The sequence below is a fragment of the Capra hircus genome, chromosome 26, assembly GCF_001704415.2.
Source record: "Capra hircus breed San Clemente chromosome 26, ASM170441v1, whole genome shotgun sequence".
NCBI classification, from domain to species: Eukaryota; Metazoa; Chordata; class Mammalia; order Artiodactyla; family Bovidae; genus Capra; species Capra hircus.
In genome coordinates this window covers 42,715,326-42,742,552 of record NC_030833.1, presented here as the reverse complement: position 1 = coordinate 42,742,552, position 27,227 = coordinate 42,715,326, and the positions used below count along the sequence as shown (strand labels likewise).

The following is a 27,227-nucleotide window of genomic DNA, read 5'->3' as shown; positions in this document are numbered from 1 at the left end:
CCTTCATAAGAACAGGTTTCCACTGTTAACATCCTCATTCTTCTCCCACATCAAGAATAACATTTTTTTTTCCTTTTTAAAAAGTTTTTCTTACCATTGATTCTCAAAGAACCATGACCATATTTCTCATTTCGGAATTTACTTTCCCTTTCCATCTAAACTGAAAAACTTATATTACTTTCAGTTATAGGGGGAAAAGGTAAGTGACTTGATTGAGAACTGGAGAATTGAAAATTATTGGTAAACAGTGGTCTGCAGTTTGAACTTACCTGTGAGTCTTCTCTTATGTTTTAAAAATATACGCTATCTGTAGAGGTTATACCGAAGTTTAGAGTACATTTCAAGGAATCTTGAGGGAAAAGAAATATGATTATAAAGGCCCTCTCTCAAACAAACTCAGCGAGGAAATGCCAAAACTTGTTTATACATCTTGCTTCAAGGACTTCGTTTATGACTTGTGAAGAATGTGAACACATTAGAAAGAGTAGACATTTTTTTAAGTATCCGTTTTTATTAAAAAGTGCATCTTGATTACTTTATGATCTAGGTAAGCTGTTAAGATAATCAGTATACTCTCTGGAGTAATAACTTTACAAAGATTTAAAACAAACAAAATTTTAAAAGCCTTTTTATTTCCTTCACCATTATTGTTTTACAATACAAATATCACCTTGTGAATACACAAAAAACCCTACGGAGATAAGTCTGCTGCACGTAAAATACAGAATGGATATATATACTTCTTCATCCTTAAAAAACTATTTTGTTCTCCACATTGGCAAGTATAGAATAGAATACTTCCCCAAACAAACTTCTGTTAGGAGTAAAACTTAGAGCTACACGCAGTTCCTGCACGAATATATTTTAAAGAAATAGATCTCTTTTTTGTTGTTCACCAACAAAATTGTCATGAGAGTATGGATAACTAATTTATAGCTTTCAAGTTTTAGTTAAGTGATCATTTTCAAAACTCTCTTTTTAAAAACAAAGAATTCATGGCTGTTTTCATTGTATACTTAAAATCGAACTACCAAATAGATGGTAAAAGAATTGAAGTGGTACACGTCATCGTCGCCTGCTCACAATATGGGAACAGGCTCTCACTTTCCAATTAATTCCCCCATTCTTTAATTCATAGCAGTTTGAGAACCATAAACAGTCTTCTGATTGAATTTAGCTATAAATGCAAAATTTAGTAGTGTATACATACATTTATATTTTCATGGAATATTTATTTTAAATAAAAACATTGAAGATTGCCTACTGACCATACAATCAAGACAAGAAAGGCACTAGAAACATAGACAAATTTCTCTCCCAAGAAGCATTTTTAAATTTTAACTCTCTGTTCTCTGACATGTAAAAATCTTTAAATTTGGTTTTCATAACATCATTTTGAAAAATAAAGTTAGGAAATACTTAGAAAATCACTTTATAACAGAATTTTTTTTTTTTTGCACTTTTTGACACACTGTCTCTGCTGAATTTTACAAAACCCAAAGTTACCAAACCTTCCTGTGTCTGTCATTTTTATTTGAATATTGGTGCAACAGGTAGAAAGATTTCAGAATTGAACCCCATTCAGGTACTTAAGAAACCTTCATAGAGACATTTGCTAGAAAATGGCTTACAGCCCAATCTTTGGGGCAAGAGATATGAAAAGTATGTTTTCCCAAGAAAATAATACGCTTTATTTCCAGATGTAACTGGAAAGACCAGAACTGATGATATAAAAGCTTACATTTATGCTGTTGCGTCATACAAAGGAACATGGTGGTCGCAGATTATGTAAATCCCAAACTTAGGAACAGGAGATGTGTACGGTGTATGATAGGTTGAGTTTTCCTTATTGTTGTCCAACGCAGGTCCTTTGGAGAGAAAAAAAGATCACAGTGCTGACCAGGTAACTCAATAGGTTAAGTCAAGGTAACTGTTGAAAGATAATGGGATTAGGGAGTTGTTTATTTTGTGGCGTCTTCTCTCATGGAGTTCTTAGCACTTCGGACAGTTCCTCTTTCTCCACCACGTAGGGCTGTTACGTGTCATTCACCAGCCGGCTGTATTTAACTTGCCTACTGAGGTGGATTACCGGCCAGGGGAAGGGCCAATGGTAAGACCGAGGTACAATTCCTTGGACATTCTTTTCAAAGTACTGAAACGGCCTGTACCACCACACTCTGGCCAGGAGGTTCATCTGGGAAGCTTCTTTTAGCACCTAAGAGAACACAGAAAGAGAAAACCGAGTCAGGAAGAGCAACTGATGGTTTCAGCCCCGATAGGAACATACACATGGCTCTCATAATGTTTCACTTCAGGTTCAAATATTTTCCATATTACAATTCACAAAGGCCCCCAGATCCAGCCCCTGATCACCTTTATGGCCCCAGGTTCACACTCACCCCACCATTCTACACTCTGTACCCAACTGCACACCAGACCACACCTGTTTCTCTAGCAGAGAAACAAATAACTCCAATGCCAGGAGTACATGGAGAAAGTGTGGCTTACTTAAGTCTCTTGTCTATAAATAAATACTTCAATTAGTGCTTTAGTTACTCTCCTATGATGAAAACGGAGAGACTGAATTAAATGTTAAGTATTAAGCTGGTGAGGGGCCCAAGATGGAAAAGAAGGTAGGAATGCGAGATCAAGCAAGAGGTGGGCACAGCTTAAAAAAGTATTTTCCAGGGACGATGAGAATGTGATACTTGTTCTAGAAGGACGCCAGCTCCTATGTCATTATAGAAACATTTCTGGTTCAGCTTTGATTCAGAAGTGGATCAGCACCACAGGAGACAATATAGTCTCAGCTGACTCCCCCTGTTGCCACACGAGCAACAGCTGGTCAGGAGCATCAGGCGTTAACACCAGAGGAGGAGAAAAACTCACTTGCTGATTGGCCATAGTGTGGTACCACCAGAAGAGTCTCGTGGTGATGTAGTACGCCACCACCACATCCACAGTGTAGTGGTCATGCGCCAAGAGGATGCAGAAGATTCCCACCACGCTGAGAAGCCAGCAGACCCAGTGGTACCACCACAGTCGTCGAGGGGAATCTGAAAAGGAGAAATTTGCAAGAAGAGTCCTATTATTCGAGTGTGACCAAGGGCACCCAACCACGCCTCAACTATTCATTCTGAATCCAACTACCTTGGATCTTTCCTTCTGAAAACAGATTGCTTAGGCTTGGTTGCATAGAAGCCAAATCCAAGGGCTTTCGCTTCTGTGCAACCAAGGTTAGAAGGGAAGCAGCTTATTTCATCAAGTGGTTGTATTAGCCACAGTAATTTATATGTGGTTATTACTTGACCCATATAATCATAAATATAGTTTCAAAGGACAAACAAGGACAGGTTAATGCATCACACTCCATTAAAAACAAAACTGTCTATTGATACTTAAATTTACCTGGAAATAATATGGGGTTAATGCTCTGTACAAAAATCAATACCTTTTGGTCTATGGATCTTTATACACAGACTAGGCAATTATAATGGATACAACCACCCTATTTGCTTTCCAAGCTCTGCAACCATATTCTACTTTTTAAGTCTTTAAGGTGTCCATTTCTCAAATACAAATAAGAGAATCCAAGTGACCAGGAATTCTAGCCCATGTCCACTCCCAAGGGCAGGACAGTGTCTGGGAAGTCACTTGATGGGAGATTCAAAATCTCTACTGGTGTAAGCCCTCCTACCTGTATTCTCCATGAATGGGCTTCAGAGGGTCTGATAACGTTAGACAAAAATGTTGTCTGAATATGATCTACCCTCCTCACCCTTGCGAAGACAGTTTAGCCTTTTATAGGATTCTCAGGGGGGTCCAAGGATCAGTCATTCATTTATCCACTATTTATTAAGCATCTACAATACACCCAGGACAAGATCTAGTCACTAGATCTTGGTATCAACTAACGTCACAGGCAAACAGTCTGCCTTTGTGGGGAGATCCCTTCCCAGTAATGAAAAGAGACAATAAATAATAATTATAATCAAGTAACTTATATTTTATGTTAAATGCTCTGGATTTAAGACAAGTGGGATTAGCAGCAGAGAGGGTGAAGGGAAGGAGGTTTGCAGTTTTAAATGGCATGGTCAGGGGTTGGGGCAGAAGTCTTTAGTGCATGTACAGGGCTCCATGTTCCCTTTCCAGGAAGAGTTGTATTTGATAACATAACAATACAACAGCAAAGAGCAGCTACTATTCATTCTCCCAGCTCCCCTGTTAGTATCCCCATACGCCATCTGTTTTAATTTTCACAACCTCTCCCTCACTGATGAAGAAGGTGTGTGAGTGTACTTAGCTGCTCAGTTGTATCTGACTCTTTGCAACCCCATGAACGTAGCCCGCCACGCTCCTCTGTCCATGGGATTTCTCAGGCAAGAACACTGGAGTGGGCTGCCATTTCCTCCTCCAAGGGATCTTCCTGACCCAGGGACTGAACCTGTGTCTCCTGAACTGGCAGGTGGATTTTTTTAATCTGCTGAGCCAGTGGGAAAGGATGAGGAAACTAAGACTTACAGAGATCAGAGGTTTTTCCCAAGGTCACAGCACAAGTAAGTGATGGCACCAGGACTCAGACTCAGTTTGTGACCCACGTCATCCAACTTGGTTAACAGTCTCATCTTCAAGAATAAAGCTTAACCCCATTAAAGTATTTCAGGGACCAACCAGCAGCAGGTAGGAATCTGGCTCCCAGGGCTGCTGACATTAGGCCTGACATCAGTGCCCATTTTTCCATGCCCAGTTATACTCCAGTGCCAGGGCCAGATCGCGCCCTGACTGTCCTGAACAGACACTGCTCGAATTCACTCTATCTGGTCACTTACTAAGGACAAGCAGAGCACCTACTGTCTCTCCTCTCACTCAGTGCCCCAAAGGATGTCTTCTCGTCTCTTCCTGTCTTCCCCATCTCAGTTTCTTTAAGACCAAAATTGGGCTTTCACCCTTCAGTCCATCACCTGTCCCCTGTACCCCCACAACCAATCCTGTTACCTGTAGACACCTTTTTGTGAATTTCTCCCAGTTTCCCCCACTTCTCTCCACCCCGTCATCCTGGTAGTTTGGGCCACTCCCATCTCTTGCCTGGACTATAGCAGCAGCCGGTCTGCTAACTCCACTCTTGCTCTGCCCTCTCCAATCCATCCTGTGAGTCATTACGGGAGTGCTTTCTCCCTCTCTAAAGGGTAAATCAGATGACACCGCCCTAGTGGTTACAACCTCTCAATGGGCACCTCATATCTGTCAGAATGCAAATTCAGACTCCTTCTTGTGACTCAAGGCATGTGCCACAGTCTGGTTCCTACTCACCAGTTCACTTTTCAATTCTCATTATTACCACCTCTCTGAATTCCAACCACACTGACGTTCCAACAGGTGCCACAGGCTCTCAAGTACCTCCGGAACACAATGTGTGTCCCTCCTCTGTGATGCCCACAGCCTGGCTTCTCCTGTGGGCACTGCCTAGATAAAGCTCACTGAGACTATTTCTAACAGTAGAATATTAAGGACAATGGAATTTTCTACAAGTAGAGAAAGGAATAAAACATACTTGAGAAATAACAGGAAAATGGGAGGGGGAAGGAATGAAAAACTTTACATATATATTAATATTTTATTATTATTATATTAATGCTGCTGCTAAGTCGCTTCAGTCATGTCCGACCCTGTGCGACCCCACAGATGGCAGCCCACCAGGCTCCCCTGTCCCTGGGATTCTCCAGGCAAGAACACTGGAGTGGGTTGCTATTTCCTTCTCCAATGCATGAAAGTGAAAAGTGAAGGTGAAGTCGCTCAGTCGTGTCCAACCTTCAGCGACCCCATGGAATGCAGCCTATTAGCCTCCTACGTCCATGGGATTTTCCAGGCAAGAGTACTGGAGTGGGGTGCCATTGCCTTCTCCATTATATTAATAATACATATCATAATTATTGTATTAATATGTATTCATAATAAGAAAATATATATTAATATATATTTCCTTTGCTTTGACAAGGGTCATCTGAAACAGATCTGACAAAAACTTATATTAAATCTCAGCAGCATACAGGGGTATTATTTATTTTTAATAATATTATTTTCAATATTATTTTTTAAAATATTATTTTTTGTATGTTTCATAATAAAATATTTTAAGTACATTTCTTTATAGAAATTTCCCATTTAATGTCTGCATCATTTAGTCTCCCTGAGACCAGAGCTTGTCTGAGGGAAGAGGCACCACCAACCCCCATGCACTTCTTTGGAGCAGATGGTACAGTGCCCAGTGCCTGAAAAATGGCTGCTGAGTGAACACAACATCTACCATCATCCAGCCAGGCTTGGAATTTTGTCTCCTCCCTTCTGGCTCCTTCCAGCAGTCATAAAACACTCTGATACCACAGCTGACAGCTAAGGAAACGAGGCACTTCCCCCAAGAAGTACAGGTACTTGTGACATACATTTCCCGGGGTGCCTGCCGGGTGTGAGCGCGCTAGCGAGAGGAGGGGCTGCCCTCCCGGGACCCCATCTTGCTCCTGTGGGGAACGGCAGGTGAGGAAATTCTCACGGAGGGCCACTCTAGACTTACACTCTTTGATAAATAGGTAGGTGAGTGTGAGCATGACCGTGTGGCCGCTGTACAGGTAGTCCCCACACATGTCGTGGGAGCCGGTGATGGACAGGCCGCCGCCAGCGATGAGTTTCATGATCCTCCGCAGTTGGGCTTCCCAGTCTCCAAAAAGCTGGTGGGAGAAGAGAAATCAGACTCATGACTGACCCACATACAAGTATGCCATGATTACAGTTTGTGCTCAGAATTAAGTCTTTTCATACTGTGATTTATAGTAAGAAATATATATTCAGTCTTCATCCCTGTTCCTGGCACAGAGCTCCTACAACCTCTGCAACTTCCTGAGAGGGACACGATAAGGGCGTCTGCACTCATGCTCAGTCCCCTTAGTCACGTCCGACTCTTTGTAACCCTGTGAACTATGGCTCGCCAGCCTCCTCTGTCCATGGGAGTCTCCAGGCAAGAATCCTCCAGGGGATCTTCCTGACCCAGGGATCGAACCTGCACCTCTTAGGTCTCCTGCGTTGGCAGGTGGGTTCTTTACCATTAGTGCCACCTGGGAAGTCAGAGGAATCTTTTATTATTCATAAAAGCCCCTTTCAACCACACCTGAGTGTTTCTGACTTTAAAGGGACTTTAGGAAAGTCCCGAAAGACAGGGAGTGATTGCCAGGAGAATCAACCAGGTGACTAGAGGGTTAGAATCTCATTCCCACTTCCTCCCACCTCCAAGGAGGGGAAAGATGCTGGGGGCTGAGTGAATCACCAATGGCCGATGATTTAATCAACCATGGCTATATAATGAAGCCTCCACAGACATCCAAAAGGATGGGGGTTTGGAGAGTGTCTAGGCTGGTGCACACGTGCAGATGTGGGGAGTGCAGTACACACTCCTTCCCAGATACCTTACCCTGCATGTCTCTTCCATGTGACTGGTCCTAACTTATACTCTTTTGTAATAACTGCTCAACTCATAAGTAAAATGTTTTCCTGAGTTCTGTGAGCAGCTCTAGCAAATTAACTGACTCCACGGAGGGGGTCATAGGAACCTCCAATTTACAGCTAGCTGATAAGCAGTACAGGCAACAATCTGAAACAGCAATTAGCATTCTGAAGTGGGGTAGGGGAGGCATTTGGTGTGAGACTGAGCCTTTAACCTGTGGGATCTATTTCCAGGTAGACAGTGCCAAAATGGACTTACAGAAAGACATTTGCTTGGTTGGAGGTAAAAACCCACACATCTAGTTATAGAAGCATTCAGCGGGGGATCTGAGACTACAGGAGACACACTGGCGTGTTTTTCCTTTACAAATTTACATTAGGACGTGTAAAATCCTCCCCCCCGCCCCCCAGTGAAGTGTGCCTGCTCAACATTCACTGCTGTCCCGATGGCCCCCAGAAGAGTGTGGTCCTAGAGACGAAGCATGCAGCTTCAGAGCTTTCCTTAGATGTCAGCGCTTTTTAAGCAAGTCTTAGCAGATGGTTCAGTTCAGTGGCTTAGTCGTGTGCAACTTCGTGACCCCATGGACTGCCAGGCTTCCCTGTCCATCACCAACTCCTGAAGCCTGCTCAAACTCATGTAAATCGAGTTGGTGATGCCATCCAACCATGTCATGGTTAGTTACTAAATATCTTTCTTTATACTACCTTAACTGACATTTGGGGGGAAAACTTTGAGAAAAATTTAAAGATCTATTTCACACACTTGGCCTAGGGCAACAGTCCCCAACCTTTTGGGCACCAGGGACCAATTTCAGGGAAGACAATTTTTCCCTGACTGGGGATGGGGGACGGTATCAGGATAATTCAAGCACATTATATTTATTGTGCAGTTATTTCTATTATATTACATTAGCTCCACCTCAGATCAGGCACAAGATCACAGAGGTTGGGGACCCTTGGCCTAGAGGACAAACGTTCTGCTGACTTAATAGCTAAAGCAGGTAGAGACTGGAAAATCAAATATATGAATTTGGTGAGGTATGTGATTTTAGGGGACTAAACTAAAGCTAGGGACTGAGTAGAATGTACTTTCACCCTTCTGAAATTATGTGGGTAGTGCAGTTCAGTCACTCAGACGTGTCCGACTCTCTGCAACCCCATGAACTGCAGCATGCCAGGCCTCCCTGTCCATCAGTAACTCCCATGAGTTTACGCAAACTCATGTTGATTGAGTCAGTGATGCCATCCAACCATCTCATCCTCTGTCGTCCCCTTCTCCTCCCGCCTTCAATCTTTCGCAGCATCAGGGTCTTTTCAGATTAGCCACCTGATACGAAAAGCTGACTTAAGTATTGGAATTTCAGCTTCAACATCAGTCCTTCCAAAGAACACACAAGACATCTCTTTTAGGATGGACTGGTTGGATCTCCTTGCAGTCTAAGGGACTCTCAAGTCTTCTCCAACACCACAGTTCAAAAGCATCAATTCTTTGGTGCTCAGCTTTCTTTACAGTCCAACTCACACATCCATACATGACTACTGGAAAAACCATAGCCTTGACTAGGCAGACCTTTGTTGACAAAGTAATGTCTCTGCTTTTCAATATGCTGTCTAGGTTGTTCATAACTTTCCTTCCAAGGAGTAAGCATCTTTTAATTTCATGGCTGCAGTCACCACCTGTAGTGATTTTGGAGCCCAGAAAAATAGAAGTGTATGTTTTTCCTTTTAATAAAAGTTTATAAATAAATCTATCTTTCTCTGAAAGACTGGATACCAGAGCAATCAATGGCAAGAACAACTTATTCACTGAAGTTTTTATTTGCTCTGGCAAACGATATACATGACTATCTGTATTCTATGTTTGTCAGCACGCTCAAATTCTGGTTAGCCAATTTAATGACCATAATCCCCTTTTGACATTTAAATAATATTTCAGGCTCTAGGAAGCATGTTTCATTATAATTTCCCTTTTAAAAACAAATCAAGATTTCTAGTTAAGGATGTCATATTGAACATATCACATAGAGGAAATGGATTTCTAAACTGCAAGGGATCAATGAAAGCCGAGTTCAATAGAAGCAAACAGATAACACAGCTGAACTCAGCTGTGTTAGGAACTTCAGAAACTTGGGGTTAAACAAGAGAGCATAAAGCAGCCAGAGATCAAATACAAGCTTCACACAAAAGATCAAGAATCAGGCTTTTTCAGAAGCAGGAAAAGAAAAGAAGAGGCTTCAGAAAAGGGCCTCTAAATTCCGAGGGAAAATGATTTTCAACTTTGGATTCTATACCCAGCCATGTTACTGACTGTGGCGATGGTGGTGCAGTTGCTAGGTCATGTCCGACTCTCTTGCCACCCCATATACTGCAGCCTGCCAGCCTGCCAGGGATCCACGGGCTTCCCCAGGCAAGAATGCTGGAGTGGGTTGCCATTTCCCTTCTCCTTGGGGTCTTTGTGACCCAGGGATCAAACGCTCATCTCCTGCACTGCCGGCTGATTCTTTAGCAACCGAGTCACCAGGGAAGCCCCGTTATTAACTGAGCATAAACTTAAAGGCTAGATCAAGGATAGATAAACTAAAGCCATTTCACATATGTAAGATTTCAACACATTTACCACCTATGACTCTTCTTGCAGGAAACTGCAGAATATCCACTCTACAAAGCAAAGGAGTAAACAGAAAAAAAGAAGAAATGGGATTTGCCAGGATGCTAAGAAAGGGAGGACTGAGAGCTCCGGCCTAGAGAGGAAGCCCTCCCTAACAGGACACCCAATCCTGCGGCTGGACTGAGTCATACCGTGGGTTGGGGATGGGAGAAGTAAGTACACAGAAAACTAACAGAACAAAAAGCAAGGCAATTACCAACTCTGTAGGAAACAAAATATTGTGTTGAAAAGGAAAAGTAATTATAGGAAAGTATATGACTAGGCTATGAATAGCATTTACAAAACTGTAATAATGTAAGTACTGAATATTCAGTTAAATCAAAGACAGAAAACTACACTGGGGAGATAAGGCAAGAAGCATCAACTCTGGTAGTGGGCTGGTTGGGGAGGGAAAGAAGGCAAGGGAAAGGCACTGAACGCATGCAAGCTGGTAGATGTGGGGGTGTAGAGTTACAGGGCTCTAAATCCTGACCTACACCAGCAGGAAGTGGGTAACTGCTTGTATTAGAAATGATAAAGAAAGAGCATTGCTATGCCACTTAGACACCCAAGGATAAGCACATACACAAAAAATCCTGTAAAAAGGGAAATGAATGTAAATATTAATACCATGAGATTCAGTTAAAAAGAGTTGCAAGAAAATAGGAAAGTGGGTTGGAATAGAGGAATAGGGTTAGGGTAAGGGTTGGGGACTACTGTTTTCCATCATAAGTAGTGTAAAACAATTTTGTTTCTTAGATTACGTGCATGTATAAACATGATAAAAATTTTTCTGAAAGTTTTATGTTGAAAGCTTGGTCTAGTTCTGTCATAAGAATGGTTAATATATAGTAGAAAATTATGGTAAAAAGTGCTTAGGGAATTCTTCATTTTACATTATTTCAAATTGTCCTTCCCAAACTCCCTCTGTGTTCTGAAAACTATAAATCGTATCCTTGAGCACCATCCCTCCCAAAATCTGCCCTCCCTTTTTTGCAGGAAAATGTCTGTGGGGAAACTGTATGAGTAGGAAAAGAGGGAGAGATTAGGAGGTAAACATGGCCTTGAGGAAAAACAGCCCCAAATTGCTGCATTTCTTACAAGGACCCTTAATACCTCTATGTATGCTTTCTTTTTATGGCATCTGGTCCCATCACTTCATGGCAAATAGATGGGGAAACAGTGTTACACTTTATTTTTCTGGGCTCCAAAATCACTGCAGATGGTGACCGCAGCCATGAAATAAAAAGACGCTTACTCCTTGGAAGGGAAGTTATGACCAACCTAGATAGCATATTCAAAAGCAGAGACATTACTCTGCCAACAAAGGTCCGTCTAGTCAAGGCTATGGTTTTTCCAGTGGTCATGTATGGCTGTGAAATTTGGACTGTGAAGAAAGCTGGGCACCAAAGAATTGATGCTTTTGAACTGTGGTGTTGGAGAAGACTCTTGCGAGTCCCTTGGACTGCAAGGAGATCCAACCAGTCCATCCTAAAGGAGAGCAACCCTGGGATTTCTTTGGAAGGAGTGATGCCAAAGCTGAAACTCCAGTACTTTGGCCACCTCATGGGAAGAGCTGACTCATTGGAAAAGACTCTGATGCTGGGAGGGATTGGGGGCAGGAGGAAAAGGGGACGACAGAGGATGAGATGGCTGGATGGCATCACCGACTCGATGGACATGAGTTTGGGTGAACTCCAGGAGTTGGTGATGGAGGAAGGCCTCGTGTGCTGCAATTCATGGAGTTGCAAAGAGTCGGACATGACTGAGCGACTGAACTGAACTGATGCTTTCTTTTTAAAAATATCTATCTGTGATTGTCAAGCCTCTGCAAGGGGGAAATCTCTTAAGCTCAGGGGGCAACAGGAAAAGAAAATGGATAGTTATAGCTACATTAAAATGTTTAATTATGCTTTAGAAAAGCAAATAAACTGTAAGACAAATTACAAAACAACTGGAACAGAAACAAGTTAACATCTTTGTCATGTACACAGCACATATAAATCAAGTAAATATGACCATTTAGGAACCAAAATTTATCAAAGGACAGAGGATAAGACCAGCTGAAGGCCCTGGCTTCTGTCAAACAAATAGAAATAAAAATTAACATTAGGAGGAGCTCATTCTTTTCTATATCGAATTAGGAAAGCTAAGTAAAGAGCCAATGGTGGGGCACAGGTGATGTCACTGATCTCCTCAAACAGGCTCCTTTAAGAGGAGGGACCAAATGTGGTGACTGCAGCAGCCTGCCAGCCAGCATGCAGAGATGAACAGGCAGAGTGGCTTCTGAAGCAGACAGGCTGGGCCAAAATCATGGCTCTTCTACCCATCAGGTGTTTGATCCTGGGCAGCCGAACCATTCTCAGCCTCAATTTGCTCATCATCAACCTGGGGAGTAAGATATTTATTACAACTGGCAAAAATCCTCTGCAAAAATAATCATCAATGTTGACCAGCAGTCCAAACAGCCAAGACTTGTGTGTCAGTCAGTGCTTAACTGCTTCTAGGAATCTACCTCCAAGAAATGATCTGGACTAGCAAGAAAACCTTTATGAAAAACAGCATTTATAAAAGCAACCAACTGGAAACAACCAAAATGGGAATTATTAAATAACTGCTCCCTTGCTATTTCAGAATTTGGGCCAAGGGAGTACTGGCAACTGAAGGAGTTGGCTGTGATTACAGGCAGAGCTTGGGGATATTTCAGGTTCAGACCACTGCAATAAAGTGAATACTCCAGTTCAGTTAATTTCACTAGTTTTTATGTTTTCAGTGCACAAAAAGTTACATTACACTATATTTTAGTTTATTAAGTGTGCAGTAGCGTTATGCCTAAAAAATAGGCCTTAATTAAGAAATACTTTATTGCTAAAAATGCTAACTATCATCTGAGCCTTCAGCAAGTGGTAACATCAAAGATCACTGGCTACAAAGCACATAACAAATACAGCAAGTTTGAAAAATTGTGAGAACTACCAAAACGTGACACAGACATGAAGTGAGCAAATGATGCTGGGAAATGATGCTGGCAAGACTTCTGCAGCCCAGAATCGCCACAAACTTTCAGCTTCTAAGACCTGCAGTATTTGTAAAGTCTAACAAAGTGAAGTTCAATAAAATGAGGTGTGTCTGTACCCTCTCAGGACCTAATGAACCAGAAGCTGAAGTACTTCAGAAGTATACTATAGCAACTCAAACGCACTGAACTAGGCTATAACTTAAAAAAATTATTCGAAAAGAAGCATACAGTGACTATGTAGCAAGTGAAATATCAGAGACATCTTCTTCTACCAAGAGGAAAAAACAAAACAAATGCTTGGTATAAGCATCACTGCTTAAAAACAAGATGCACAAAACCTGTCAAAGATGTACACACTACATGTTAGCATGGTTTCCATGGGAATTGGTGGAGATTCTCCTAGTCTCTGCCCCAAGGTTAACTTCCATTCAATTCCCCTGGAGCCGTGCAGTTCTGAGATGTATGGTACCTCTGAGTATAGGCAGGAGATAGGGGGAGAAAACAGAAGAGGAGGAGGAGGGGAGGAGGATGACGGAGAGGAGGGGGAAAGGAGGAAGGGGGAGGAGGGGAGAAACGGGGAGGGGACGAGGAAGAAGCAGGGGCAACAGAAACAGGAGACTCCCAGCTGGACTCTCCTTACTTCCCACTTCTCACTTCAGTTCCCTTCTCCACTCTGCCCGCCACCCTTTTCCAGAGTCATCAATGAGCTGCTCCAGACTTCATGGCCTGTGTTGTGGGTTGTGTTCAGTGGGAAAGAGGGTGGCGTGTCCCTGGAGCTGTTACCTCCCCACCAGGAAGCTTTCAAGTGGTCATTTCTGAAAGCACAGATATTTGGGGGACGTTCACACAGGCACTTTCTCAGTGGGCACTTCAAAGCTGTGACAAGGTCTTGTATCTATCTACAGGCTTATGTCTCCCGGGGTCAGAGGAAAATCACTTTCCAGTAAAAACAAAGCAGTTTTCTTTGACTTCTAATAAATGGTCAAGAACTTAAGTAAACTGGCCAAATCACTTAAGCAGTACAGGACATGGAAACTGAGAGCAGAAGGCAGAGGGAGAGGCTTCTGAATGAGAAAGACCACTACAGAGGGGTTCGAACCAGTGAGCCTTTGGTTACTAAACACAGGTTCCCCCAAGTATGTTTTCAGTGCTGAGTACGCGGCTCTCTAGTAACGGGCTGTTAACACCACTCATTGTGCTGATGGCCTTGCGCACTTGTCTATCTCCTAACCACAGCTGAAAAGCCAGGACTTTCACTTATGCTTCACACTGGCAGGAAAGGGAGAACCTGGATCCCAAACTCATCAAACAACAATGCACGAATCCAGGGCTTTGGTATAACTTGAAGGGAGGGCTGAAAGTGAGTGCTAAAGAGGGAAATGCTTTTTAATATAGTCTTTGCCTCTTACCAATGTCTCATCTTAGAGCAGCCCTGAAAAATCAGCTAGGCAGGCTTTATTTTACACATGCCATTCAACATAGCTGGAGAGTTTACAAACTTTGTTCATTATTCACTGAAGATTTCTCATTGCTTTTCCCACTTTCAGACTTCTCATTTCTAAAAGTTATTTTCATAGGAATCTTTCACAAATAAATTGCATATCTTCTGCTTTCTTAAACAAGGTGTTTCAGTTTGATTTTAACTTTCCTTGCTTTATATTGTGCTGTATTGGAGGAAGGCTCCGAAGATCTCGAAGCTTACTTTCATATCTGCGTGTGATGCAGGGAGCTCATCCTGGTGCTCTGTGACAACCTATAGGGGTGGGATCGGGGTGGGGGGCACGAGAGGGAGGCTGAGGAGGGAGGGGACACGTGGCTGTTGATGCACGGCAGAAACCTGCAATACCGTAAAGCAAGAATCCTCTAATTGAAACAAAACAAACAAACGCAAGAATGACAAGGAGCATGGTCCCGTTTTGGGCTAGCTCTCCAGGTGGCCCTGGACAGACCATTTTATCCACTCCAGCTCCAGTTCTCCCATCTGTCAAATGATGACAACACTACCTCCTCACCCTCAACCCTCACCATCAAACCGAGATAATGTCTGTAAAAGTGACTGCTAAAATTATAAAGAGCTGTACAGATATCAGACAGCATTACAATGACCAAGTTAGGTCCATCTTTTGGGCGAGAGGTTCCTTAAGTGAGAACTCAATGCCTAGCAGCCCAAAAGTGAAATTTGGATTGTTCTCTTTTTAAATACAGAGCTCTCATGCATGTTCATCTGTGATCACTTTTATGAATTCTTCCTCAGATGGTAATCTGAAAGATTTCGTTTCACCCCTGGAAAGATTTAGTTTCATCTGCAAATATTGTATCACCTCAAATGATCTGAAGTGGGGAGATTTAGTTTCATCTGCAAATATTGTATCACCTCAAATGATCTGAAGTGGGGAGATTCCCCTATGCATGTCCTCTTGGAATCCAGACATATAACTCTGAAAAAACACTTTTCCTCCACTAAGTTCTGAGGGGTTTGTTTCTGTTCCATTATCCAACCTAACCATCAGTTCCTAGGCCAGGTAGGCCAGGTGGGGAGGGGGTCTTTAAATAATTTATGTGTTGTTTAGTCACTAAGTTGTGACTGATTCTTATTAGTGACCCCCATGGACTGTAGCCTGCCAGGCTCCTCTGTCGATGGGATCCTCCAGGAAAGAATACTGGAATGGTTTGCCATTTCCTTCTCCAGGGGATCTTCCTGATCCAGGGATCAAGCCTGTGTCTCCCGCACTGCAGGCAGATTCTTTACCACTGAGCCAGCAGGGAAGCCCATTTGAAATAATTACAAGCAGTAAAACACTAATCCTCAATCAGCCTCCTTTTTTCCCCAGGAAAAAAAAAAAACGTAAAAAATTTCATCATGGCCTTCAGTAATGAGACTTAACAAAAGCTTCATAAAATCTTAAATAAATGTCAGCTACGGATTTGCATTTATCCAGATACTTCTTTGCCACATTAAAGAAATCCATTATGTCAGTCAGGTAGTATTTCCCTTCAACAAAAATGATCACTTAGGTCCTTTAGCCTACCAGGTCATGAAGTGAAAAAATATTCCCCCAGATGTTTGCTTTGAAAACGTGTAAATCTAAAGAACAGAACGAACACCCTTAGACTCTTCACTCAGACTCATCGACTATCAGCGGTTTGCCACGTCTGCTTCTCCTCTTTCTCCTATTTCTTCCCCTGGGCCACGTGAGGATTAAGCTGAGTAGTTATGACACTTCACCTTTAAAGGTGCCAACAAGGACATTATCTTCTGTAATCACACTCATGAAACTTAACGATGATACAATACCACTCGGGTTAACACAACACATCCTTATTCAGACTTCCCCACAGTTTCAACAATGTCCTGTATAGCTTCCCCCCATGTCTAGGACCCAATCAGAGGAGATGAATAGAGGGTACCTGTCACCCTCTTGAATCTTCTTGTTCTACTAGCTTCTCAGTCACTTTTTAACGACAATTTTTAAAGAGTACAGTCTAGTTCTTTTTTTTAATAGAATGCCCGTCCACTTAGTTTTATCCGATTGTTTCCTTATGTTTGAATTCAGGTGAAATGTTATTGGCAGGAATACACAGAATGATGTGCCCTACCCAATGTATCAAATCAAAGAACATCTCGTATCATTTGTCCTGAAGCTGGTTTACCAGGTGGCTGCCAGAATGTCTGACAGACTTCTCAACCAAATACACACCTTTGCCCCTTTATTATTAACAAGCTGTGTGTGACTTTTTGAAATGATTTAAATATTGTGGTGCCCCATCTTTCACCCAATGGTTTTAGCATCTACAGATGATTTTTGTTTAAAATATTACTACAGTGCTTGAAAAATGGAGACTTTCTATTTCCAGTATTTCTTTAATATCTAGTAGTTAATTTCTCCTTCCTTATCACTAATTTTTTAAATGCTTCTTATTAATGTATAATTACTGTCATGATTTCATTGTGATGCTCAAACTGTCTCACACGTGACCTGCGGGAGTCTCTCAAGCAGGACAGTATGGCTTCTGAGTCGAATCCACTAGCCTGTAGTGTCTGGAAAGATCTGGAAACTTCCTTGGGATGAAACCCCTGTTGTCCATCTGCCTGTACTCTGGATCGTGCTTCATGAAGTCATACAGCATCACCTCTGAAGCTCTTTTGGATGTCTTTGGGGAATGCTCTCTCTCTTCACACTAGATGGCCGCTGCCACGTAGGAAACCTTTGTCACCTTCCCCATGTCTGCCCTGATCTAGACTTTCCTCTTCTCTAAATTCAGAAAAAACTGCACAAAAGCAGCCTCTTCTGTCTCCCTCACATGAAGTGCCAGGAACAGAGACGAGGCCGGACTTCTTGCCTCTGCCACTCAGTACCTGCAGGACAACAGGTAAGCCCAGCATCTCTGGACCAACTGCAACTTCCGCTCTGTCACGACTGTGAGAATGCAATGAAAAAACATCCAGACTCATACCCGGCATGAACAGGCACACACAAACTGGCACTGCTCCAAGCCTACCTCCTTCCCCACCTCCCAAATAGCTTGCTTTCCATATTACAAGAGAGATGGCTTCCTAAGAGACAGATGTCATCACATCAGATTCCCTGCTTCAACCTCTCCTGGCTTCCTGTGGCCAGACTCCTTGGAAAAAGTGACCGGGCCTCTGAAAATCTGCCCACAACTTCCCTCTCTGGCTTAATCTCTGGCCACGCAGCCCACAGGATCACATGCCAGGTGTGTCTAACTTTACTGCGTTCTTAGACTCCCTTTCACACCCTCTCTGTTTTCTCCACCTAGCAATCAACTCCACTTGGCCAACTGTCTCTCATCCGTTTCAGACTTGGCTCGGACAGCACCCCCTCAGTGCAGCCAACACTCTCAGGAGAGTTTGCCACCTTCTTCCCTGTTTCCATGGCAACTGAGCTCCAAACGTCTGTTAGAGTGAGGACTGTAGTCAGAGAGTAATCTCACACGGTACCTGTCTGTCACGGTTTCTGGATGCCCATTTGCCTGATACATTTGTTGTTGTTTAGTCACTCAGTTGTGTCCAGCTCTTTGTGACCCCATGGACAGCAGCACACCAGGCTTTCTTGTCCTTCACTATCTCCCAGAGTTTGCTCCACTTCATGTCCATCAGGTCACTGATGTCATCCAACCATCTCATGCTCCGTTGCCCCCTTCTCCTCCTGCCTTCAATCTTTCCCAGAATCAGGATCTTTTCTGGAGAGTCAGCTCTTCACATCAGGTGGCCAAAGTATTGGAGCTTCGGCGTCAGTCCTTCCAATGAATATTCAGGGTTGCTTTCCCTTAGGATTGACTGGTTTGATACGGGCTTCCATGGTAGCTCAGCTGGTAAAGAATCTGCCTGCAGTTCAGGAGACCCTGGTTTGATTCCTGGGTTGGGAAGATCCACTGGAGAAGGGATAGGCTACCCATTCCAGGATTCCTGGGCTTTCCTGGTGGCTCATCTGGCAAAGAATCTACCCGCAATGCGGGAGATCTGGGTTCAATCCCTGGGTTGGGAAGATCCCTTGCAGAAGGGAACAGCTACTCATTCCAGTATTCTGGCCTGGAGAATTCCATGGACTGCATAGTCCACGGGGTTGCAAAGAGTCAGACACAACTGAGCAATTTTCACTTCATATTTTGTGACTGACTGATACATCTGTGTATCCTCAAAATTTATCCCACACAGGACAAGTCCTCTAGAAATGTTTTTTTCAGAAATCAGCAATCTGGGCTTTGCCGGTGGTTCAATGGTAAAGAATCTGCCTTGCGATGCAAGGGACATCAGTTCCATCCTTGGTCCAGGAAGATCCCACATGCCGAGGAGCAACTAAGCCTGTGTGCCACAACTGCTGAGCCCTGGAGCTGCCACTACTGAGCCACATGCCTAGAGCCTGTGTTTCAGAAGAGAAGCCACTGCAATGAGAAGTCTGTGCACCACAACTCGAGAGCTGCCCACCTGCTTGCAGCAGCTAGAGAAAGCCTGCACGCAGCGATGAAGACCCAGCACAGCCAAAAAACAGACAAATAAACGGATGAATCTTAAAAAAATGCAGTCAGCAATCTGCTTGTTTATGAAAAGAAGTCATCTGTCCTCTCTCTGCCTCACAATCCCCGGTGACTTCTCATAAACTAAAACCATTTAGAAGGCTTATAAGATCATGTAAAAATGCATATAACAAACGTTAACCATAATGACACAGGAATAACTGCAAAGAAAGCATGATTAGAACTATGCAAGAAAAATATGCGTAAAGAACTAAGAAATATATTGAAACATAAGGCGGAGAGTGTATAATTTTTTCATTTTTACAATGTCTCTGCAACAACTGAAGAGCTTCTTTAAAATGGAGGAAAAAACATCTTTTTTTAAAAAAAAGAAAGAAATATGTGACTTAGTACATTTCTTTATTTTTTCTGTTTCATTCCTGAAAAAGGAACAGAAGAGTGGAGAGAGAACAAGGAAAGTGAAAAGGAGACTTGGAATGGGGAAGGATATTGGAAATCATAAGCAAGAATTTTTTAAAAAAAAAATGAGAATAAACAAAATGAAAACTATACTGACGAAAAGAAACTGGGAGGCAAGCAGAACATCAGGTAAAATCAAGCAGTGACAATGCAAATTCCACACAATTTAATGGGATGACATAAAGTTATTTTGGTAAGAGAACACGAGCCATATTCTCAAATGCAGATAAGGTTAGCAGAAGCTAGGAGGGCAGCTTTCAAACATTCAAGCTGTTACCTAAGAAAGCAGGAAAGAACTTGAAAAGACATAAAATCCTGAAAAGCAATGAATCCTGCCCTGTAAGACTGAACGCACGCCAGTGAAGAGACCCGGGACGGGGAGAGCCACTACACCGTGGCTGAGCAGCGAGCTAAGGAGTGCTTTGATCGTTCTAACTTGTCCAGCACACCCATACAAAACAGCTGAAGTGGCAGTAAAGAGTACGAAGATTCTCTGCTATTACGTGTGTGTTTTATTGTTCCGCTGAGCAATTAATCTCAGATGACACCCAAACATAACCCTTGTCCAACAGTGGGCTATGTTCAAGTACGTTGAAAGGAAATATGAAAAGACATGTCTTTGAAGTTCAAGAGAATTATCTCACTGACAACACCATGTCAGATTAAGGCATTAGCCAGCTAAGTACCCGGGCGGGAACAAAACTCTCTCGTTTTGAAGGTTTTCAAATCTAAGGTCACCATGGAGACCAAATAACAGAACCAACGTGACTCTCACTTTAAAGCGCAGCCACTCGATGAACACATGTGATTCTTAAAATGAGAGGTAAAAACAGCGTAAGTTATACCCTCTCTTTCAATAACATTAGTGTGTCTGTAATCTGGGGCCTGGGGTAGATTTGGATTTTTTTTTTTTCTTTTCTTGTAGAGTCTGCTAAAACAGCAACATTTTTTCTTACAGAAGTCTTAGGACACAGAAGAATGCTTCTGCTTTTTTGTTTGTTTGTTTTTAAAAACTGAATCCTAGAAATTTGGAAAAGATGACAAGAGGGTGTTTCCTGGTTTGGATACATGCTCCTTGGAGAAAAGCTGTGTTGAGATAATTAACAAGGGGTAATCAATGCGTCACAAACCTGGCCACCTCCTGAGCCCAGCATGTCACATACTGGGACACTAGTCGAATGCTTCCCAGAAGCTCCTGACCCAGGAAGTGAATGCCTCCTTCCCTTCCCACGCCCCAGCGGCTCATCTCTGTTACAGGAGTATTTGATGACATGCCTCCTCCTCTTCCTCACCTCATCATTCACACGACAATTACTTCCCTGAGCTGTAACATTTTTATGAAGCAAAGAGAACACTGCCCTCAAATGAATGAGTACTAGGGATGGTATTCATAATTAATACTGTATACCTGCTGGAACATTTTTCTTAGAAGCCATGCGTTTTGAGAATGGGCGTTAAGAGAAGAATCAAATATACTAATTATGGAGCTTTGTATGATGACAGAATCAAGTTTAAGTTCACACGCTTAACGAAATCATATTCAAAAGATCAACTGTCTACCCTTGGAGTTTAACGGTAATTGATAATCATTAAGAGTATCCACCAACCAATAGGCCTTGGATGGTGTCTCAAGTCAGGGGATACCCAGTTCTGGAAGCCTCGTACTTTTATGTCCTGTCTCTGGCCTTTTCATCCATATCCATCCCATCCAGGATATGACGAATCACAAATATTTAACTTCTAGCACTGATATCCCCCTTAACTTCAGATGCACACTATTCATTGGTCTGGATCCCACCAGTGAGATGTCTCACAAGTACCTCAATCTCTATTTGTTTAATCTGAAGTCACCTTTGAAATTCTTTCTTTCTCTCCTTATTCCCTGTATCAAATGTATTGCTAAGCTGTACTGATTCAGCCGCTTAGATTGGTCTCCTCCTCTCTATCCTAGGCCCAGTGGCTTAGCTTAAGGCCCTCATATACCAGCATTTCCCACATTATATAAGATGCAAGTTTGGCTGAGATGGTCTTCAGGCATTTTCCACAAAGGCAGGGACTTCTGTCGACTTTGCTCACCCTTGCTCTCCAGTACCTCAGTCACAGCAGGTGCTTAATTCATGTTAAGTACATTTTCAGGGGATGAATCACACTCTAGGGGTGAAAGCATGATGGTGACACCCAAAGCTTCCTTCCTTCCGTACAGCATTTTACAGCGACAGACCCCATGTATTCACTGCCTTCTTCCACTCTCACGATTCCTTATGACAATACAAAAAGTGTCATAAGCTCTGTCTTGCCAACAGAGGGACCGAAGCTCTGAGACATTAGACACAACCGCCACATAACTAGCAAGCGCCGGCTGACGCCACCCTCACTCTGACCCCAGCACTCTTCCTACTGCTGGGCAGGTTTGCATTGTTATAGGTAATAACTCCCTCTCTGTGCGAAGGTTCAGAGAGAATTTGATTAAGATGGTGGTGGCGAGGATATCAAGACACTGGATTGGATGACTTTCAGTAAGGTTCGTTTCTGGTCTGACTAACCCAGCCCCAGCTACGGCTCCAAGGCAGGCAAAGCTGGTCTCTGGAATCTCTCTAGCAGCCCCCTCTGCTCCCTTTGGACACTGTTCCCCACTGCGATATTTTGGCCCTTGTCTGACCTCCAATTCCTTAAGCTTGATCTGACTCCAAGAGATACCACCAAGCCTTCAAGACCTTTCCCAGTTCTTCTGTCTAGCTTCAGAAATCACTCGTTTACCCATGAAGTGTTCTTGCCAAAAAATTAAAATAACTGAATCAAGTCTCCACGACAACTTTCTATTTAGAGGAGATACGGAAGAGAGAGGAAGAAGTTTATTGAACTACAAAGAAACAAACAGATAAATCCAGAATGTGGTGTCTTCTACAGGACAACTGCAAGATCTCTACCAGTTACTGATGGGATTTAAAAAAGGGTAGGGTGGGGAAGAGAGAACTGCTCTAGAATGTAGAAACTTAACAACTAAATGTTATATACAGTCTTTGGATCCTAATTTACACAAATCAACTGTTTTTTAAAATGGGTATTTTTAAAGACAATCAAGATATTCCATGAACTAGTAATTGCCAGTACCAAACAATTATGGTTAATTGTGCTGAAGGTATGAACAGAATTCAAGTTATGAAATAAAATGTCCAAAACCTTAGATGCATATTAAATATGAATGAAGCAACGAAGTAACATTGTCTGGGATTTGTTTTAAAATACTTCAAAAGAAAAAAAGAAAGTAAGACGAAGCCAATGTAAGCAAATCTGGATAAGCACTGAATCTGGGTGTCAGTGTATGAAGGTTCCTTATACTGGTTTCTCTTCCTCGGGATACAGTTGGAAAATTTCAGAATAAGAAATTGTCATTTGAACCCATTCTTCCATGAGCTCTGTTCTACAAAAGAATTAGATTTAATGAGTTTTTACTAATAATTTTTGCTAACGTTTCACTCCCTCCTGTATACTTCACTTTAAAGACTCCAATTTCCAGAAGACTGTCACAGAAAGATGGCCCTAGTTGGGGTTTCTGGCAGCATGATAAACAAGTGACATGTTTGGGCTTGGTTGGGCACACAGTTCCTGTTAACCTCTATCTTTACGAAGAAAACCCACGAGCTATTTTTGACTGCAGGATCTTGGTTTAGTCTTGCTGATGACTCAAGATGTAAGCGCCAGTGCTAACCAACAGTGGGTTTGCCGGTGACTAGTCCTAAGAAGAAATAGGCTGCAACCAGACCTGGGAGAAAGGCTACACAGCACAGCCCCTTGATGCTGGGTCTACCTTCAACACGGGCTTGACCAGACTCCACTTCCACCTAAACGGGTATGACACGCTCCTTGGTGGAAAAACTTCCCACGCACAGAATTTTTTTTTTTTAAGGATTGAACTAACCCATCAGTCAGCCGACTACTGAAGACACACTGCTTATCAAGCCAGCCTCACCGCGGGAGTTTACATCACTGGATCCTCAGTGACAACAAGAAGCTTCCGATGAGTCAGGAGCTTCAGGCAAGTGCCGGAGAGTTTTCACTGAGGATAAAGAAGATACGAGTCTGGCTTTCTCTAGCAGGGCTGAAGAAAGAGCGAGAGGGAGGTGCAGGGAGGCAGTACTGCTGAGGGAGACGATGGGACCTTGGGACCATTCATTCTCTAGGGCGGCTTCTCTCGTTACAGAAACAGATTGCAGCAAGAATGCAGGGTGGGGTAAGAAACGAGATGCCTCTGAGCACATTATGTTAACTCTAGGGAGGAGGGGGACCCACAATAAGCAAGCGACCTAAACAAATGCAAAATTTCAAAGGATAAAGTCACCACTTTAAAAATCCTTCTTTCAAGGGATTGATTTTTTTCAGCCCTCTTCCAAGATTCTATCAAACAGAACGTCTCTTATGGAAGGAACACAAGGGCAAATGAATGAAACTGAAAGGGTGTTTCACTAGCACAAGTGTGATACAAAGAAATGCTTCCAAACATTTCAAACATACAATCACAGCATTGCACATTTTCTCCCCCACAGATTGAGGAAATGAGCTGCTTCTACTTCCTTTTGCACCGAAGAGCTTTCATGAAGTTAAACGTTTTAAAAACTAAATCTCCTGCTAATCCTTTCATAAAGTTATGGTGATCTTCCCAGTTGAAATTATGCCAAAGCAGAGGCTGGGGTAAGGAGTGTTAGATGAATCTGATGGGAAGGTAGAGACAGTGAGAAAGGAATAGAGTTTATTTTAAAGAAAAGCTTATTTGCTACTAGAGAAGATCAGGAGAGTGAAGCGCCCCACCAGGGAGGAGAGATCTTATTTGGTGGGTGGAGGACATGAGTTTGCGCAAACTTTGGGACATGGTGAAGGACAAGGAAGCCTGGCGTGCTGCAGTCCATGGAGTTGCAAAGAGCTGCTGAACAACAAGAGGGTGCAAGGAGATAGGAATGGTGTCCCTAGCTCTGCTCTTCTGGATTCCCACTGTAGGGCTTAATAGAAAGAAGGAAAAAATATTATTTGAAATTGAACTTTCCATCTAAGAGAGGGGAAAAGCATATAAAAGCTTCTGGAGCTGTTAACAAGGGAGCAAATGATATTTTAAAAGTTTGGCAGGAAACCAAAGAGCTACACCCACACACAAAGCTGAGCTGCTTCCATCACACTGAGCAGACCACAAATTCCCCCAGCTGGGAAGCGCTGCCAGGGTCTGGCGATTCTGAGAAGGAGTGGGGTCACCTAACTATATTGCTCAGTAATGTTCCCAGATGAAGGCGAGGGGGGTTGCTTCTAAAGAAATTTTCACCCCTGGCCTAAATCAAAGGACCCCCTGAACAAGATGAGAAAAAAACACAAAGGGAAATTACAGTGAGGAAAGGTTTACCTTCGGAGAGCAGTTGAAATGCATACCGGGAACTGGGAGTGTGGTTACATACATTGTAATACACCGATACAGGTACAGCGTGCCAACTATGCAGAAAAATCTTCTGCTAATAATAGACCTAGAAAGAGGGAAAAACAGGGCAGACACTCAGTCATGAAATTCTGCAGGTTCATTGAAGTTTTCAGTGCTCCAACAATACAAACAAACCCCCAAACAACCTGAGAGATTGCTATCAGAACGTTGACACTATAGCTAAGAGCAGATTAAGGTGAAGCTTTTGAGAATGATACTGTGTTTCTTCCTTTCTTTGTTTTAAATTAACTTTAAGGTCAAGGGAGTTTAAAACACCCCTCACTGCTATCAACTGGGCTTCCTGAGACCTGAAACACCAGCTGACATTCAACTGATGGACAAGGAGGGTTTCAGCTGATGGGCCAGAGCTGAGTCAGGGTCTGTGGTTAAACGTTTAGGGAGTGTCTTTTCTGTCATAAAAAAGATGTTCAGAAAATTACAATGATATTAGATTGTAATGAATTTATGCCAAGAGAATTCAAAACGTTTCTGACATTTAGTGAGTCAAAGGCATTAAACCATTGGACCTTTGTATCCCAGAAACTGATCATCTTAGCTGATCTCCAAAGAAGCATGATGCCAAGAAAAGAGCCTGTCTGAATGACAGCATCCAACCCACACCTGTCTCCCCTAACAATGTGGCCTTGGGATGGGCTACTGACACTCTCTGAGTATCAGTTTCCTAATCTGTAAACCAGGGATAAGAACATAAGAAATAAGGCATGGACAATCTTTGCCATTTATGCACAATGGTGGTCAACAAGGGTGTGGATTATGTAGGTGAATAACCAAATAAGCAATAAGGAGGCATCTTTTCCATTTCAAATTTATTGGTGGTTCTGGTGGAATTATTTGATGTGTACACACGGGCATGTGTATTGAGTCTGAGAGCTCCTCCTAACAGTGAGTCTCCTGTAGGTGTAGCTTTAACTAGATCAAGTTGTACAAACTCCAGTGCCTCCTTGGACAAGAATGTTCCTTCCTTCTCTACTTCAACCTGCCTATGCTGCTGCTGCTGCTGCTGCTGCTGCTGCTGCAGAGTCGCTTCAGTCGTGTCCGACTCTGCATGACCCCATAGACGGCAGCCCACCAGGCTCCCCCATCCCTGGGATTCTCCAGGCAAGAACACTGGAGTGGGTTGCCATTTTCTTCTCCAATGCATGAAAGTGAAAAGTGAAAGTGAAGTTGCTCAGTCATGTCCAATGCTTAGTGACCCCATGGACTGCGGCCTACCAGGCTCCTCCGTCCATGGGATTTTCCAGGCAAGAGTACTGGAGTGGCTTGCCATTGCCTTCTCCGCTATCCTGTTCTACCACAGGCCAAAATCTCAGTCCTGTGGGTCTCCTCCTCCTCAACCTTGAGAAGTTCAAGTTTTCCCTCGGCCCAGGGCAATCTGACTTAAACACAAATATTTTTAGAAACAATGAACAGGCTTTCCTCTGAGGATACTGAACACTTAGTCGCTCCATAATTGTACAATGCAGCTCTATTTTTACACAGGATGGACATTCCTACTGGAGTTTGGTTGTTGGAGGGGTATCTGTGTTATCTGTATTTTTTAACAAGAGGGATGAAGTGATATGTCACTTGGTTGACTGAAAATTAATTTAAAAATAATCCATGTGACCATATTAGTGTTTCATTCATAACTACACAGTCCACCTAAGGTCCTTAGGTTGTAAAGGTAGGGTTCGGGTCTTGTGACTCTTAACCCCAATTTTAGACACTGGGTCAAAAAATTGCTTTCCACAGAGAAAGGTCTTATTTTCTCTTATTAAAGCTGTGCTTGTCACCCCCAAGGACAAGAATTTATTCAGTACAAAGCCGTCTTTTATAAAGGTATGTGCCTCTAATTCCAGGAATTATGAAAGCACGGTATAATTAACCAATATAGAGAGGGACAATACTAGACCACATTACTAGATTATAAGTGCCTTACCAAAATACTTGAAATAACCAACTGAATTTTACATTGTAAGATACATGATCATTTTTCTCAAAAAGAAAATGCCCTCTCACGCCATCCTGTTCAAAGAAACAGAAATTACGTTCAATTTTACTTGAATGATACAAGAAACATCTACAACAGAACAGACCGTCTGCAACAGAACATGGCATCTAAATAGACTGGCGTATCAGGCTATTCGGGTGAGCCA

The 27,227-nt window shown here is 42.7% G+C and overlaps 1 protein-coding gene across 6 annotated transcripts in view; it reads right to left on the bottom strand.

Annotated features, from left to right (window-relative positions):
• The window catches only part of SGMS1 (sphingomyelin synthase 1), a 330,841-nt gene continuing 304,089 nt past the window's right edge, over positions 476-27,227 (bottom strand). For all 6 annotated transcript variants that reach the window (XM_018041353.1, XM_018041350.1, XM_018041352.1 and 3 more), the window contains 4 exons: positions 25,000-25,117; positions 6,569-6,722; positions 2,890-3,056; positions 476-2,215 (listed from right to left, as the gene is read on the bottom strand). In XM_018041353.1, the coding sequence (XP_017896842.1) occupies positions 2,036-2,215; positions 2,890-3,056; positions 6,569-6,722; positions 25,000-25,117 (619 nt within the window). In that variant the 3' untranslated portion in view covers positions 476-2,035. The remainder of the gene's footprint in view (positions 2,216-2,889; positions 3,057-6,568; positions 6,723-24,999; positions 25,118-27,227) is intronic.